General features: G+C 40.3%; 2 protein-coding genes across 4 annotated transcripts; one reads left to right on the top strand and one right to left on the bottom strand.

Annotated features, from left to right (window-relative positions):
• Positions 1–600: 600 nt before the first annotated feature.
• rnf181 (ring finger protein 181) lies at positions 601–2,902 on the top strand. Its single transcript, XM_086313270.1, has 6 exons — positions 601–703; positions 1,398–1,499; positions 1,583–1,719; positions 1,851–1,966; positions 2,065–2,139; positions 2,236–2,902. The coding sequence occupies exons 1-6, from the start codon at positions 675–677 to the stop codon at positions 2,293–2,295; spliced, it is 519 nt and encodes a 172-aa protein (XP_086169396.1). The 5' UTR covers positions 601–674; the 3' UTR covers positions 2,296–2,902.
• A 1,885-nt stretch (positions 2,903–4,787) lies between these two features.
• On the bottom strand, positions 4,788–16,496 carry LOC147316712 (transmembrane protein 150A-like). Of its 3 annotated transcripts, none has more exons than XM_086313267.1 (8): positions 16,377–16,496; positions 14,483–14,753; positions 14,275–14,322; positions 14,059–14,145; positions 13,202–13,269; positions 11,618–11,745; positions 10,528–10,705; positions 4,788–7,486 (listed from the first exon to the last, which is right to left on the bottom strand). In XM_086313267.1, the coding sequence occupies exons 2-8, from the start codon at positions 14,545–14,547 to the stop codon at positions 7,188–7,190; spliced, it is 873 nt and encodes a 290-aa protein (XP_086169393.1). In that variant the 5' UTR covers positions 14,548–14,753; positions 16,377–16,496; the 3' UTR covers positions 4,788–7,187. The 3 variants fall into 3 exon arrangements, with proteins under 3 accessions (XP_086169393.1, XP_086169394.1, XP_086169395.1); XM_086313268.1 differs by lacking the exon at positions 16,377–16,496 and adding an exon at positions 15,936–16,297; XM_086313269.1 differs by lacking the exon at positions 16,377–16,496 and adding an exon at positions 16,105–16,297.
• Positions 16,497–18,450: the final 1,954 nt, after the last annotated feature.

Raw genomic sequence — 18,450 nt, 5'->3', positions numbered from 1 at the left:
TAAGGATACCTGCTCTCACTAAAATCATCAAAAACACTCAGAGATTGTTTGTACACGCGACGACTTCATTATGTAAAGTTTAATTCATCACAGTTACATGGATAATATAAAATAAGGAAAATCATCATAGGTCCACTTTAATCAGACATTAGTCCAGCTGTAGAGCACCTCTTTCAGGATGAGGTAAGAGCCCTCTTCTTCTGCTTATCCACTTCAGGGTCACAGCTGGGTGATAGGCAGAGTACATCCTGGAGAGGTCACAGAGCTAATGCATAGATTATTCATGCTCACGTTTACGCCTTCAGCAAATATAAAATCACCAATGGGGATCAAGACACGCAGGAACAGAGGATTCAAACCCACAACCTTCACAGCACCCTGCTGTCCCTACTCACTATGATAAGTTAGCCCTTTTTATTTAAGAAATTCTACAGAGTCTAGGCAGAAGGCCCGTATTATTCATAACCTTCAGATAAGAAAAATGATGAATAAATGATTCGTTTTCGTACAGAAACCCTTTGAAAGTTCAGTGTTTGGGAACGTCTTTCACCGGTTGTGGGCGCTAGTGAGACATTTTGCACGCTTACGTAGACAAACAAAACAGAAGACGAGGAAAACCAAACCTCGACTGTGATTGGACGAGGAGTCACGTGGCTATCTTCGTACCCGGAAAGATGACAAATGTTTCTTTGCAAGATTTCAGGTGAGTCGACCAAATTTATCAGGTTTAGAATAGTTTTAAGACAACAAATTCTTTTTGTATCTTATGATTGTACAAAGCTCGTGTAAGGGTTGGTGTTTACGGTAGTTCCGTGTGGAGGCTATTTGTAATGTGGAAGAGCCTTTGAGCCATTGTTGGTCGTTAACGTCGAAGCGGCTGGCTCACTGTTTACACAGTTCGGCTGGAAAACGCTTTTTGCGATGGTCTCAGTTTTATATTTTGAAGTTTTATTTATATCCTTAATACGTGAACAGAATTTGCTAAAGTTGAGCGCTTTTCTCTTTTGTTTTCACGAAATAAAGCAAGTAGCGCAGGTCGATGGTATCTGCGCTGGCTCGTGTTGTTGTTGTTATCTGCCCCCCTCCCCCTCTATTGTGTTCCCAAGAAAAGCCTGTATTGTAAAACATGACTGGACTATCTTTCAGATCCCCATCACACTCTCTTTGAATGTTTATCCAGAACAAAACTGTTACAAAACAACATCAGTCCCTGCCATCAAGGCAGCACATATATCTGCTTTTGCAGTATGATTGGCATAGCTGTGTTTCTCGTACTTTCCTGCACGGTGCTCACTCACCAATCGCATTCCTCAGCTTTTCACTTTCACTGTCTGTTGTAGAGCCAAGCTCTCGTTCAGCACGTCTCATTCATGCCTGATTTCTTTTGTTGTGAACAGGACGTACTGGGCGGAAATGGCATCCTACTTTGATGAACACAACTGCGAGCCCACCGACCCCGAGGAGCAGTACCGCCAGAATGCTCTCCTTGAGATGGCCAGGTGAGGGCTAGCAAACAGAGAGGCTTTATTCTCATGTGTGCAGTGCTCTGACTGACTGTTGGTGCCTGCGTTGGTGTTTACAGGTATTTGATACAGGGCTTGGACTGGATCGATGCACGCTATGCTGGCATGTCAAGCTGGGACCAGAGGCTTCCTCCTCCGGCTGCCAAAACTGCCGTTCAGACCCTCACTGTGATCGTTATAACTGCTGAACAAGCAGGTAGACAGAACCATGAGAATTAACTGCCCTGACATTTAGGTTGATGATCAGCCCATGATCTATGTAAAATCTACGTAAGCGTGCATATCACCTGAGATTTTGATGTGGCTTTTTGTTTTTCGTTCTCACAGGCAGAGGTCTCAAGTGTCCTGTGTGTCTGCTGGAGTTTGAGGAGCAGCAAACGGCTCGAGAAATGCCTTGCAAACACCTTTTCCACTCAGGATGTATACTGCCATGGTTGGACAAGGTAACGCTCCCGTGTTTGTGCTTCTCTTTGAAATAGAAAACACACGAGCGTGACCTCTTACAAATCCTTTTTGCTTCTTTGTCGTCTTTAAACTTTAGACCAACTCCTGTCCGCTCTGCCGACTTGAATTACCCACCGATAATGCAGACTACGAGCAGTTTAAAAAAGACAAGGTGGGTGTGTTTGAGTGTGTCCTAACGTTTAACCGTACATTTATCGTGGCATTAGCTCTATATTGTTGTTTTTTTATTTATTTTTCTGATCTGCAGGAGAGAAGGAAACAGAGCGAGCATCGGCTGGAGGGCCTGCATGGAGCCATGTACACATGACGCTGCAGTGCTGTTGGGCAAGGTTGTGGCACGTTGACATTTTAGTTTAATGAAAGCTTGAGAAGTGCATAAAGCTGCATTCGCACACCATTTCAAACAGAGTGTAGTTTCACGCTCAATGATGGGGAAACAGTGTGAAATATTTGGCAAAATATCAGCAAATCCTACATAAATTGTAATAATGAAAAAATGGACCACAGTAAAAAAAACACATCGGGTTATCTGGAATGACTTAATGTCGGGCAATCGGGATGACTGTCGAGGATTAATGTAAACAGGCTCCTGTTCTCCCCACTCTGTTGACGTGGTGTGAATGCAGTGGAAGCAACAAGGTCATTAAACATTTAAAATGCTCTTTTTCTCACTAGCTAGGACCATTATACTTCCACATCCTGTTGCCAGCAGAGCGCTCTCAGACACAGCAGCTGCTTTTTCCTTTCCTTTAAAAAAAACAAACAAAAAAACAACTTTGTAGGCTATAAATGGACAAAATCTGTTCGTCTGTATTTGTTCAACGACCATGAAGTTATGATTTGTAATTTATGATTTTAAGATCTGTCTGCTGCTGTTCTTACTTCTTCATAAAAATAAAAATTGAAAAAATTGATTTTATTTTGTTTGTTTGTTTTAATCAAAAGCTTAATTTTAAAAGAATCGCCAACAAGCTTAGCGGACGTCAAATTCTGGGTTGCCCATTGTTCACTGATAAATGCCCGCACCTTTCAAACTCCATGTTCGCAGTAGAGAACGGGCTTTTTTGTACATTTGCGGTCTCAGCAGATTTTTCTGTCTGTTCCTCATGCTGAGTAATTTGATCTGTAATTGGGAAGATTTGTGGAGTTCCCCTTCAGCTGGTCCCATGATGTTTTGATTTTAGAAAAAACACTGGCTGTCCTGTAGCCTATCTGGAGCGAATATTAATAACACAATCTGCACAGAATTGGTTTTAATGCTCCTGAATCATATGACAATCTTCAAACTGCGTCCACGTCACAGTGATAATCTGGGAAACATTTAAACAGGCTTTTTCTTTTCTTTTTTAACCAATTATGAAGCTATTTGTGTCAGCTGCTCTGTCCAAAGTTGTTTCTATTTATGCTTGCAAATAAGTAGCTGGCCCTTTTTTAAAAACGTTAGAACGTATAGAACACTAACCATAGTTAGCGTGATGCTGTTATTATCTAACAAGTACGGCGTGCTATGATTAGGAAGCCATGTTGGTCTTTGTTTTAAAGTTTTAAATTGTGAGGTCGGTGTATGTACAAGTATTTCCTGTGAGCCAAAAGCTCAGACTGCTCTAAACACCATCTCAGACAAAAGGATCAGTGAACTCATGGAGTGCTGAGAAGTTCATCAGCTGTCCATATGTCCCTCCACTATTAGCAAGTACACAGTGACGTAATGAGTCTTAGACTGGCGGTCAGACTTTAGTGACATGAGATGAATGTGTCGTGGATATGACGGACTTAAAGCTTCTCTAACTTTTCATTGGTTTGTGCATCCAAGCAATGACAAAACTCTTCACTGTCTTTCTGCACTTTATACATTACAGTAACCTGTGAATTATGATGGATCATGAGCCAGCTGAGCTACTACGTCACTGACGTTCTGGTTTTACTCTTGGCTCGGTATGACAAAGAGAACAGATCTCATTACAGTCATCTCGATCACAGCTATGTGAAGACAGAAGCCCCACCCACCTGCTGTCCGAATATCTGTTTGCGAGGGGCAGCCAATCAGAAGACAGTTGCCTTGATGAAAGGCAATCTAAAACTGCTTGTTTCAGATGGTAAATAAAGCTCGTGTCATTATCTCATGAGTCTTGGCTGTATCAAAGCTCATTATGAGATATATAAGGCTTTGAGCTGTAAATCAAGCAAAGCCACTCTATAAAGGCCATTACACACCAAATGTGTTACAACACGATGCATTTTGTGAAAAATTCATCCTTAGAAAAAAAAGAAAAAAAAAAAAATGTAAAAAATGAGAAGGGAGAGAAATGATTTGAGAGTCAACTGACCAGGAACAGTGTCTGTGTATATTCAGTAACTGTGCACAATTTGGGTTACAAGCACTTTTGCCAAATGCAAAAAAAAAAAAAAAAAAAAAGCAATAACTGCCACAAATTCATTCAGCATTTGGTGTGAACGGCCGCATTAAAGAACAGGCGAGTCCTAAAAATATTCCACCTGACATTTGTGGTGCGCCACAGTGTGACGCACCCAAGACCAAAAGTGAAATGAAAATAGAAGCTGATTTGTAGAGTTGAACTAATTTTGCCGTTTATATAATGTTGTAGTTTACACATTCACCCAACAAGAGCCCCGGTCTGATCCCAGGAGGAGATCTGAATTCCTTCGGGGTTGTGTCAGGAAGGCCATCCCACACAGAAGAAATATAATCTTCTAAATCAAAGACACAGCAGCTGAAAGTAACGTTGAGGAAACAAAGGGAAATCTGTGCGTTTAAAATAGTCCATGAAAGCCACGTGCTAATAATTTATCATTTTTATTTCATATTTGAATATAAATCTCTGTCAAATGAAAATACCTAAATGATAGACAAAAATCATACATATTTACAGAATTTATAAAAAAAAAAAAACAATTTGTGTTGACTTGATTTCAGGGATTTGTCAGACTCCGTGATTACCATTCATTTACATACTCTTCAAATTCAAAAGAAAAACAGGACCAGTAAAGTTTTTCTGTGTTGCTAAAGTTCAAGACGTACAGTTCAGGCGGCTTTTTGTAATACAGTGTTCCTACACAAACAACCCAATGATCTGACTGCTTATTGAAGTGCACATTTGGATAGAAAGAAAAAAAACAAAACAAAAAACAAACTAATGAAATCCACTAATTTAATATTTGGCCTGTGGAAGATGGCATTATGGTATAGATGCTGTAACAGAATAATCCCAACCCCAATGTAAGGACTCAAAGAAGCTGCCATTGGGAGTCAAACTGCATGACTCAGTAACAGTATGGCGAAACAGGTTACAGGTGAACACATGAGAAGAAAGAAAAAAAAAAGTACAAGATGTAATGCTAAAACGGAAAAGACACAAAAAAATTAACTCAACCTGGAGTAGATTTTAGTCTTTTTGGCAAGTTTTGCAGGACAAACAGGATTGACAAAACAGACACATGATTGTGCATCCTGTGTAACTGCATCCACTGTGCCGTTACACAGGATGCTGACACTTTTTAGGACAGACACTTGCAGACAGAGTCGCACACTGCCCACTCGCCATCACATTAAATACCTCAAACGCTGCCAGATGGAAAATGTTTCACAACTGTATTCTGTACCAGAAGCTTTCACCTTCTAGTAACATCCAACTGACAAAAAAATAAAAAAAATAAAAAATAAAAAATAAGAGAGGTAGGTGACCTTTTTAAAAAAAAAAAAAAAAAAATATTGCTGGCATCCAGTGTTTCAGACAGTTTAAAATGACTCAACACTATGCAGAGGGCAGAATACTGTGCATCTGTGAAACACACCTCACTCACTCCAACATAAAGAAATGTAACCTAAACAGGCGGCATTAGCCAGCTGCAGTTTGACCAGTGGTGATGTGTGGTAGTCTGGTTTTGAGCTACTACAAAGATAACAACTTAAGAGAAATTGGCAACACAATTTAAAACAAAAACGCATCACATAAAGCACTTTGACACCAGTCTACAGCCTGTATCATATGTACCTCTCCTGTGAATAAATCACACTACCTCGGGCTTCACATCACTTCTTACTGAAACAAAACGCTGGTCTATGAACTCAAATAAGGCTTCCAAGGGTCCAGCTTGGAATCAATGTGCGAACAAGAACCCTCAAACGCCAAAGTCGATTCTTGTTTTATCATAAAATGGGCTTTAAATATCTGTCAGAAGCAAAGAGAGGGTTTGCGTTAAACTCATTATCACATGACTGATGGCAGTTATTGCGTGGACATCGGTGAAATAAAGGGTGACATGAAATGTTAGCATTTCAAAGAAACTGTCAACACATTTATGGAACGACATACAGGAGATGACGATTATCAGCTAAGGGTGATTGATTCATTTCCATGCTGCTGTCACACGAGGGACGCAGGCCCAACATACACATTTACACGTTTGTTTTTTTTAAAATTATTTAAAAACTACCTTCACCATCTGCATTCAAATTATCTGTGCAACCAAACCAAAGGCAGGTGCGATAATTAATTTATGCCTGATTGATTAAAAAAAAGCTTGTGCGCTCTCAAACTGTAAAACATAACTATTCATTTCTCAGACATTCAGTGGTTCCTACCTACTACACAAACTCAGAAATCAAACATGAAATGCTCTTCTGTTAAAAGAAAAAGACAGAAAGAAAGAAAAGCGTGCCATGCAGAGAAGCAAAAAGCCGAAGCAGGTCGGCCACGCAAGGTTTTGTGTAGGAGTCTGGGGAGAAGGAGAAAACCATCAAGAGATCAGCTATGCAGAGTAAAAAATAAAATAAAATAAACGTCTTGATGCATCCTCAATCATCCAGGAAAGTAAATCTCCAAAAGTTGATTCTGTTCATCTGGACTTTGCTACGGCCAGATGAACAGAATCAACTTTTGGAGAAAGTAAAATAAAAAATAAAAACTTCTCTCCCAGTCAGGCAACACCCTACCTAATGCAGAAGTGCCCAGATCAACAGCCTCCGAGGAACATTCATGGCTCCAAACTTTCAACAACACTACAGGAAACAACTGCAGCAGGTCACGCCAACAGTGGAGATTTAAAAACAAAAACAGGTTGAGGATATCCAAACGCCTCCTCTTCCTCCACGTGCTGCCTCTGTCAGCTTGGCTTCCTGTGGGAGCCCGTGAAGCACCTCTGCGGTGATGTTTCAGACCTTTCGGCTGGGCTGCACAGCTACAACATGGCTGTGCTCTCTGGGGTACAGTTGAGATGTGTCGATGTGCTGCTTCCCCCAGGGGACTTGAGGCCTTTGGTTGCCCCTCCTAATGTTGAGCCCTGGCCCCTGGAACCCATGATCACCCCTGAGCCGTGGTGGCTCTGCTGCAAGCCTGCCATCATGGTCTCACTGGTGACTGTGCCAAACTCATAGGTGAAGGTCCCGTAGAAAACCAGGATGTCCACCGTGAAGACCCACTCGCAGATGGCTGCGGCGTGCTGCAGGGTAAAGCTCTCGTGAATGAAGAAGATGCCGCCTTGGAGGACAAGTTAAGGATGACAAACGGCTCTTGTAGAGAGAACAGAGCATTTATCCTCACTGAAGCAGACAGAACATTCAAATCTCTACCAAACAGATGGACTTAAAGTATTAAATGATTGGTGTCTTCATTTTTTCTTCACCCACAGTAGGCTTACTTATAATGACCAATGTTCCCTCCAATATTTCATGTATCTGAGTGAACACACAAACTCCCTGAGCGTCCCTTGGACCACTGTGAGCAATAGCACACGTGTGCACTGTGGTCACGCCAGCATCGAATCAAAGTTACATGGTTTATTAAAATAATCAAATTACAGCATTTACACTTATGTTAGACAACTTTATTTAACTGCTTTAGTCCACTTACAATGAAATTAAAAAAAAAAAAATCTTGTTCATGACCTGTGTAGGATGTTAACACTATTGGAAGTAAAAATAACTTGAACTCCAATTTTGAAAACAACTTTTTAAAATTTTTTTAAATAAAACTCTTGAGTTGTATTATGAGTATGAGTCTGTGGTCTGGGAGAGAGTCCTGTAACTCTGTCTGCAAAATACAGCATATAAAGACCAATGATGGGCAATTAATTATATAGTTACTTCTTCAAAAAAGTAACTGAGTTATGCAAACAAATTTTTTTGCAGCCGTTTACCTAAAAATGCAGCCAAGGCGTTGTTTTTTTTTAATAAACATTTTTAACTATTTACAGAACAATCAGCTGTTCTGCATTAAATCTGATGCCACACAAATTATTTGTGCCGCTGCAAAAAATAATTTCTGTCCACTATGAGATAAAGGAGAACAACGGCCTGATACCTGCAGGCCTGACAACAGGAGATGTATCACTGCTGTAACACCTGTAACATTCAGCAGTCGCCTCATTGTTCTGACACACACAACTATTGACTACACTACACACTAACTACACACTAACTACACACTAACTACACCTAAACTTCGCAAATCTCTCACATCTCAAAACACGCCGTCACTCCTAAAACTTCCCCCCTTCCTAAACAACTAAATGCTATGTTGCTATATCGTCTTTTGATTGGTCGACACGGTACATTTTTCCACCAATAGGAAAGGGTGGGGGTTTTTTTGGTGTTTTTGCTCACAGGCTTTTGAGCGTTTTCCTTATAAAACGCAGTTTTTACCGTTTCTTCCCACAGTAAATATAAACAACGACAGTATTCAGGAAGAAAAACAAACATTGCATGTATTTTTATCATAACTCTGGTTTTACACAGAGTTAAAAACTGTTATAAAGTCCACACTTTTTCCGTCAATTGTTCCGTCTGTCCTGCTCCAATGGTTGTGCACGTTGTCATTAACGTGGCTTCACTCCACATCAGCCACGCCGCTTTGCTAGCTAAAACACCGGTGTCGGCACATAAGGACGCTGTCATAGCCTGTCAGCCACGTTGATTAGCTGCGTGTATACGAATGTGAATCACATTATTGGCTGGACTATGGGATAAGGTGGCATCTTCTAATCCAGTCGTTCCCATTTTTTTTTTTTTGCCAGGCCCCCCCTTTGTTTTACAAGAAAAATATTCGCCCCCCCCTCCCGGCGCGCGCACATGCACGTGCAAACACATCCTTTAACCACACACCCATATTTTGCTCCATTGCAGTTTATTTCACATCTCAAACATTTAGTAAACAATTAACTAAATACAAGTAATCTGCAATAAATTACAGGTAGTAAGAAAATAAACTCTTTCACGCTACGTCCGCACCTACACGGGTATTTTGCAAACGCAGCTGTTTCTGTGTGTTTGGACCTTTCGTCCACATGTAAACGGCGTTTCGAATCACCGAAAACAGATTTTTTTTTTTAAACAAATTTTTTGCGTTTAGTGTGGACGAGGAATACAGAGTTGGTCAGGCAACGTCAAAGGTATGAGCCTTTTTCACGTTGCGCTGTGCGCCATGTTATTGTTTACATGAGATGAATTGCAGAATGGCAGATAGTCAGATTAACAGTATTTTGTCTCTATCTGCAGGTTTACACGCTTACATGCAGTTAATGTCCCTCTGTTTACAAAGGCAGAGGCGTCACGGTGTAATTATTTTTCGTGTAGTTGTTTTTTTCCTGTGTAATAATATTCAACATTGCTATCAATACATTTTTCAAAAAATGCCTCTCTGTGCAAAATGGGTTTAAAAACATAAACAACTGGGATACTGTTTGTCCGTGATTTGGAGAGCCCAGCGCTGCTCCCAATGAAGGGAAAACCTACCGCGGCACTTGTGCAGGTGAAGCCAAAGGGCAGATTTGCTTCACCATATTTTCTAGTCTTTGGCTTTGAATGAAGTTGGTTTGGAAACATATTCAGCGATGCTTCATCTCCTGATTTGCATTTGTGTGGGCGCCCCGTCAAAAACCTGTCCATTATGCTAGCAGTGTCCAAGCGGGTTTTTTTTGTTTTGTTTTTTCCTTTTCATACCGCGCCCCCCCTGCAATGGCTCTGCGCCCCCATACTTTGGGAAGGTCTGTTCTAATCCCATACGGGAGCAGCCGGTCACTTACTGACTAAACAATTCTGTTTTGCAGTGTCAAAGTTTTAATTTTAATTCAGGTTAGATTTTTTTTTTCTGTGCGCAGAGACCGTGCCAGCAGTGCGCACACGTGCAGCTTAGAGGATTGATGAGGACGGAGCTGAACGGTTCTAATTTCTGTTGCCAATCAGCCAATGAGTAGGCAGGTAGGCAGTTTGACATCAAAGGCTATTTTTCTTATTTAGTTCATAGATTGTTCCTGTCCCAGGTGAGGTGGCGAGAAAAGCAGGTTACACCCTGCTCAGGTCACCACGAGGTCCAACTGGAGCAAGAGCATCCATGGAGCACACAAAGGCCTCGTCTAAGTTTGAACCCAGGACGGTCTTACTGTAAGGCACAGAGCCACCATGCCTTTAAATGACAAAATCATCAGTGTGGCTTTAAAGGAACTGAAAAAAAGCTTATAAGAGCTGAAACCACATTCATACGTTTATCTGCATAATAATCTCACTCCAGTAAGGAAAGGATACTGAAGACGAGGGAGATCATGGCTCCCAGTGCCAGAGCCACTCGGAAATGAGCCATCCAGTAGTCGAGGGCCGTGACAGCCAGACGGTAGGTCAACACACACTGCAGGCACACAAACAGCAGCCCTGCTGGAAAGGCCACACCCGCTCCCACATAGTGAAGAGATTTGGCATGATCAACCTGTCAGATGGAAACAATGTCAGAAGAGCCGTTTGAACTGTGACATCCACGAGGTCTTCACTTATTGTGATCAGCATCACTATAAAATGAAAATAAAAATAGAATGCAATGATTTGCAAGTCTCATAAGCTCATTTTATTCACAACACTGAAACATCAAATGTTTAAACTGAGAAAATGTATCATTTTAGAAATTAAGGTCATTTTAAATTTGATGGCAGCAACATGTGAGTAAACACATAGCCGTCTTCTCTGGCTAAAGATGATATAAAATTGACCCTGGTAACAAAAAATGCTCTGTGGTCAGACAAACTGACGACAATCCAGCTTATCAGCAGCACTCAGTTCAAAAGTCTGCATCTAGATTGTATTGAGGCACATCAGTGCCTGTGAAATAAACAGCTTGTACAAACAGAAAGATCCCATCAATACTGAATGATATGTACACTGGTTTTAGAGAAACTTATCCTCCCATTCAGGCGATGGCTTTTGTTTTGTTTATTTTAAAAGAGAAGGCCATGCAAATTTGAGCGGAGACTGTTAAACCACCGACTGCAGCCATTTTTACATGAGAACAGAAGAATGTAGGTGCTGAACTGGCCTGCTTGCAGTACAGACCCTTCAACTAAAAAACATCCGACGGATCATGAAACAGAAGAAAAATCTATTTCAGACAAGAATGAGAGAATACTGCTGTTCAAGTTCAGCAGCTGCTCTCCTCGGTTCTCAGATATTTACAGACTATCGTGGAAAAACACGAGGGCGCTTTTGTGCGCCACATTCAAATGAGCAAATATGGGTTTTTTTCTTAAAAGTGGTACATTTTCTCATTTTAAACATTAGATGGGTTTCTATTGTGAATAAAAACAGGTTTATGATATCTGCCAATCATTATATTCCTTTCTTTACTTACCTGAAAGTTGCCCACCATGACAAGACCAATGGCATTGGTGCAGCCAGACACCAGAGCGCTGGTGTTGACCCAGCATCTGTGGCTGTGTTCGATCACTTGGGCGTAGCGCAAAAAGCACACCATCACAACTGTTGGAAACAAATTTAACAAGTATTAATAATCTATAATCTTTTTGATTTGAAATTGGAACGAAGCGGTCTTAGTATGAAAAGTATGCTTTTGTTTTCCTAATTTTTTAGAATAAACTTGAACGCCTGAGATTTGGACACTCGCTGTTCTGCATCATGAGAAAGGCAGCTGGGAAGTAGCTTCACGCATTCTTCCAAAGGTTAGACTATGTGATTCATGTAACTGCTGCCCTAGACAGGATGCTGGCTTTCAAATACTGACATCTCTGCTTGCATAAGGGTCAATTTTCTCAGCAGGCTTAAAAACCCAGGTTGCAAGTCAGTAAAACAGAGCCCAACATCACAAGCTACCAACAGGAAGGAATTGGAGGGTCTAAAACGGCTTCTGGTCTACTGAGGAATTGCAGAAATGCATTATTTACTAAAAATGCAAGGAAACAAAATAAAACCATGACAGCTGGAATATAAAGGAAAGACATATGAGAAGTAAAGGTGACGTGAATAATGAAGTAGAGCTGCAGGAGAGAAGCAATCAAGCAGCTGTGGGAAAACTGGGACAGAAGTGAGTGGTGATAAAACGAGAGAGGGGGAGGAGAAGGAATGGAGGAAAGCCACAGAAGGTGAATGAAGGGGAAGGGACAGAGGGGGAAGGAAAGCTGTATTCATTATTGATTAGAGAGCACAGGCTATTTCCAGCCCCTGCATAACTCTTGTGGCTAACGTCTGTGCCTGTGGGAAACTGTGGAGAATTAATAAAATATACAGAGTGGACTGTGGAGACAGTGTTGAGATGAAAGGTGTCTACTGCCTAATTTTGTTTAACAAACAGAAGCCAACAGGCTTTTCACTCAAGTGTTGGTAATGAATATAAAGACAGATTAGAGATTTAACCAGTCCACCTTTTATTCCTTATGAAATGACCCCACACCTTTCTTCTGTGTGTCATTTAAGATGCTCTTAAATGTTTTAAGACACTAAAGACTAAAAAAATAAAATAAAAAAAATACACCAAGTCATACTTTGGTAATCAATTACAGAGGGTATCATTCTTGCTAGTCGAATAAGTTTGATGTTCTTACAGATGATTATCTCAGTTTAACATTAAGACTTGAAACAGAAAGTAGCTTAAAATGATTATGTAATCATTACAACAACAAAAAAAGGAAGTGTTAAAATGTCAACTGGTAGTTTTACAGGAAGTAAAACTTGGGTACAGTCGCTTCCTGGTGTCTTCAATTGGTGATACATTGGCTAACACTAGTACATAAACACTAAAACCCTGTCGTTGGGTGTTGCTAAAACTTAACATAACAATAGAACATAAAACATAATGAGGAACAGATTTTCCCCATTGTTTACAGACTACATGTCACACTCAGCCAACTCACTGCAAGCTACATCGACATCTATTCACACTGTAAAGATATGCATGCATACTGCGTTTAGTTAGGCTTACCCATGAAGGCTCCAACATTGCCTATCAGGCTGAACAGACAGCTTTCAGGAGGGTAGGAGCCACATTTACTGTGAAGACAAGATATAGACAGTATTTACAAAGACACACACACACACAACAAAAATTACATAAATTATTCTAATTTCTGAAACGCCAAAGATGGCAGCTGTCCTGCCTCTACCCTTAAAGAGCAAATCAACAATGTAATGAACTGAAAAACATGAGTTAATCATGTTGTTGCAGTGTCACATACTGAGATTCAAAACTAAACCGTTCTCAAACCACTCGATATACTAAAAACATGGAAAAGTGTACTTATTGTTTTTTGTTAACTGCATCCATTTGTTCAATGATCTGGTGTGAGAAGGAGGAAACACTGTCTTAAGCAGTTATTTATAAGACTAGCCATGGCCCCTTCCCCATTCATTTAGATAGGATCTTTAAGATAAATGCCCAAATAACTTCCCTGAGGTGATGACAAGATGGCTGCTGAATAGTGAGACTTACTTTAAAAGGACTACGCATGTATTTTACCTGACACTGTTTAACAGTATGCTTCTGCCAAGGGAAGCTTCTCTAATAAATTCAAGTATGACACCAAATGTCGGCTTACACGGCCTGAAACTTAGATGAGAAATCATCTAAACGTACGGACTGCAAAAACTTGTTTGGAGTGATTAGTTTTTACAAGAGCGCTATTGTACTCGCCTGTGGTAAGTGGCGTATTTGCAAATTAAACAAATGCAATTTATGCAAAACGATGACATAACAAGATGATAATTCATGCTTCGAGGCCTTTGCTAACACAAAATAGCTTTTGTACTCTGAAACAAAGACATTAAGTGTAGCAAAGGGACCTGATGAGGGGGATGTCCTGGATGGTGCAGCATGACTTCGGGAAGCCTGGCCGGGGCAGCTCTTCTATGCATGTTACATTGTAAGACCTGTAGGAGTGACACAAAAAGCTCTGTTTATTCCCTGCTCATAGCTATGGAGTTAGCTCTGGTTTATTTTTGTAACCCATTAGATATTTTAGCCCATTTCATCACCTTCATAGAAGAAAAATCACATACCAGTTCTCCACAGGACACACATGGTGATTCATCACAGCCATGGCATACCTGTAGAGTAAAAAACCCACCATAATTTAAAGAAAGAAACAAATCCCCAATGACAAAAGCCCATTTGCTCCGTCCTTTCCCACAAACCCTTCAATTAATCGACCCATCATGTAACACATTTAAATGTGACAGCATACAAGACCCAGGCACTGTGACTCACACTATCCATATTCCTGTGATGGAGAAGGCAGACAAGCTGACAGGTAGTACAATCCAGGCAGTCATTGGGCTGGCAGTGAGCAACCTTTGTCCCAAGCATGGGGTGAGAGGGCGACTTTGGGCTGGAGCAGCAACGGATCAGGTTGGGGGTGGGTGGGGTGTGGGGGCACTAACACACAGGGAGACACACGGGGGAAAGGGGGGCATGAGAGGGCAAAAGGGGGAATGGCACAGCTCTTCTGCTCCACACGTTCCTGCAAACAGCAGCAACCCTAAAGAAGGTGAGGAGTAGAAGGACAATTTTATTAAACAGATGAAGCATTCAGATAGATTTTTTACAGACACATCTTCAGTGTTATATCATCTGGAAAAATCTTGCCTTGGCATGCATATCACAGAAAAAAAAAAAAGCTCAGTTCCCTCACATGCTCTGTTAATGGTTGCATTTTAAGACATAAATGCAAGCGGCCAACTGTTAAGCACATACACACTGTGCTTGTGTGGCACGAGGGACAAAATAAGCAGTGACTGTGCGTACTCTTATAGTAACTTGAAGGTCCCCAGCATGCTGATAAGAAAGAAAAAAAAAAGAAAACAAAACAAACAAAACAAAGGAGGATGGCCAGCCTATCAAACTCTTTTAGGGACTCTTAGAGTCTTGATGAACCTCAGCGCAAAATAAAGTTTACATGCAAGACTGTTCCATTTACAGTAAACAAAACACACATTCAGCAATAAAACCTCACTGCATTCACTAAATATCTTCCGTAAGACTGCCCTATGTCACCATTACCAATGTCCATTTGTAACGGCATCTGTTCCCCACATGACGCAAAAACTGACTGCACCTCTAGAAAAGAAATGAGCAGCAACATGAAGCTGTTAAACTGTCTGGGAAAGGTGTACCCTTTTGAGAATGTAGACTTGGTCAAGGTCAGCTGTGTGGTGGAGGAAAGCATGCCCCAACACAGATGTGTATCACTTTACACAGGGTACAGTTACAAGTGTGCCCTTAGCTCAGAGGGACTATACAGTGGCATTAGATTGAGTAGAAACTCTTGTACCCAAAGAAGGGTTGAACCCACAAATGAAGCAGTGTTAAAATTATTGTTCTTTTTCTACTATGTAATGTAACAACAACAACAACAACAACAACAATAATAATAAAACTTCCCACAGTGACTACACCCTACCATTTGCAATTACAAAACTCTACAACTTAAAAAAATAAATTAAAAAAAATCCCAAATCACTCATTTAGGTTTCCTATCTTTTAGCATTTGCCAAACACAACTTGCCTGTTTGTTTGACGAGACCAATTGGCTTCACAACATACATACTTACTCATACAAGTAATTTTAATTATGAAAAACTACTAAAAGTTAGCATTTATAAATGTAACATCGTAAAATATGCTGTAATGAAGAGGATGACTGGCCTTTTATTATTCTTACCTCGCCTCTACGGAGAAGGACTTTAGCATACTGAACAGAACCGTCTATGTAAAGGAAATGCCCCCCTTACCGCCCGCAGCCACTCACAGCAAACATTCGCCACTGTACTTATAAAAGGCAAAATACAACCGTGACAGTATGTTTTTTGCGAACAGCCAACAACACTAACTTTTCCACTGTCTACTCCGGCCAACCAAAGGCAGTAAGATCCCGGAGCACGGCAGCCTTCTTTGCAAACCGCGGAAATCCAACCGTTAGCCTCGCTAGCTTCAGCCTAGCTAGCTAGTTAGCTCGCACTTTACCAGTTCGTTTGACTTGACACCTGCACGCATCTCGGTTTCCGCTAACCCCAGCGATAAGCTCCGAAACAAGAAAAAATTAAAGACTGAGAACATCTGTGGTAACTGGACAGCTATAGTGCAAAAATTAGTTTACACCTACCTTCCACCTGCTATGCCCACCACAGACCTCAACAACCTTGGTTTCCCTTTAAAAAAACAGCGTTTTCTTAGCAAACGAGGTAATTGCTTAAATAAGTTCCGGTTGGGCGTTTCAAAATAATATATAGTGGCTGTTGCTGTTAGAGTTTCCTTAAGAATAAATAAATTATCAAATAATTTAGTTTATCTTTATAACAATAACTATTTCATTGGTAATAAAATACAGAAGATGCTCTGCACCGCTAAGAAAATAAAAAAAAAATATATATATAAATCACCACCTCCGTTTAATGCACATCTCCTCAGTTTGCCAATCAAGCCCGGAAGTCACGCCTTTGGGGCCAGCCGACAGAAACCTTTTTACATGTAAGCCGATTTTGCATAAAAATATTAATTAGACCTTCAGTCTTCATTTTTTTTGTCTGCATATTGGAAATAAAACACTTTTATTTTCTTACAATCATATAATCTTTTATTCTAGTGTAACTAACTTGACAGAGCTCACAGTGCTGTCAGGCCCCACTGTGCGACCCCGCTGTAGTTTTTGGTGAGGTGGTTAAGTAACAAACGTGATTTGAATGTGTTCAGAAACGTAAGCTGATCAAAATTTATGTGTGCTTTGTTTCTAAAATAATAATATTGACTCATTGTAGTTTCTTCTTCTTCTCTTTTTCAAAGTTTCTACCACAAGAACTCATCTCTAACAAGTGATGGATTTGGCCATAGGGGAAAAGGGAATACCATAAATGATGAGTTGCCAGCCTGATACAGAACAAGCTGAAACTTAAGCACATAAATGGTGTTCAACCTACATGTCAGGACAGCCCTCCAATAATCAGTCAACAACCCTGGCAATATAAGAGCAGTGTAATTCACTTGTGTGTCTCAGCAGCGAAAGCACACGTGTAATTAATAAGTAGAATTAGCTCTGACAAGCTGTCTCAAGAAGATGGAAGTAGTATTTTGAGGAGCTGATGAATGAAGAAAATTCATCAGAGGACAGATGGAGAAAAATGAGTGAATCAGGAAGTTTCACACATGTCAAGACAAAGCAGTTGGTCCACACGACATATCTGTGGAGATAGTGAGATGCCCAGGAGTGAGGGCAGTGGACTTTTTACCTCAGTCTTGGAGAGTGAGAGGATGCCTGAGGAATGCACAAGTTAACCATTATTTTCCTGTGATTGCATTTGAGTATCACTGATAATCTAATCTATTCCTAATCGGTATCTACTCAGTATTTTTTACTGACGAACACAGAAAAGTGGTGTTACTAATAACATTACTGATGACTTGATTCTGTCACACACAAGCAATCAGATCTCAAAGTCGAAGCGCCATTAATTTGATTATTCTGTTTCCTATTGTGATGTGTTAAATTGTCTCTGAAAATGATGTATTGTTGGGAATCATTGCAATAATTCTTTCAAGGCTTCAAACCAGAAAATAAAAATATATGAAATATCTCCAAAGCTACTTCATGAATACTAGAGGTAAAATAACCTGTGCACAGCAGAAGCGGGAGAAGCCAGTCATCTAAATGTAAAAAATAAAAATTCTTAGTAAAAAGCAACATTTAGCAGAGCACTCTGCCCCCTTCCCCCATACTACACAATGTAAAACAGATAAATAAATATTTTGATGGGGTTTTGTTGTTGTTCCGTTTTGTTTTCTTTTTTATTTGAGGCAGCAACAAAATCTAACTCTTTTTAACAAACTGGAATATGAACATGTGTACAATTCACACATGCAAGTGAGAAAATAAGATTAGGTTGTTGTACCTCACTGTACCTAAAAAAAAATATTGACACCAAAACTGACACTGCGAAAAAGGTATACCATAAAGTATAATCTGCTGTGGAGTTTGCAGATTGCAAAGTTGTTCACTTTGAAATTATGTAATAACACCTTCAAAGGTCAAACGCCAGCATTTACTGTGGCTGAACAATCTGTGTTTGAATTTAAATAACAAGGAATGTATATGACCGGAGGCTTTAAAAAAGCTACAGGGCAGATTAAAACCTGCATTCTTGCTCTGCTAAACAGCTTTAAAGGGACTAAATATGATCTTGTGG

Source organism: Aulonocara sp. 'chitande type north' Nkhata Bay, linkage group LG12 (genome assembly GCF_057382095.1).
Source record: "Aulonocara sp. 'chitande type north' Nkhata Bay isolate Kocher_YH1m ecotype deep benthic linkage group LG12, A_spYH_male_GT1.1, whole genome shotgun sequence".
NCBI classification, from domain to species: Eukaryota; Metazoa; Chordata; class Actinopteri; order Cichliformes; family Cichlidae; genus Aulonocara; species Aulonocara sp. 'chitande type north' Nkhata Bay.
This window is presented reverse-complemented; position numbering and strand designations above follow the sequence as displayed.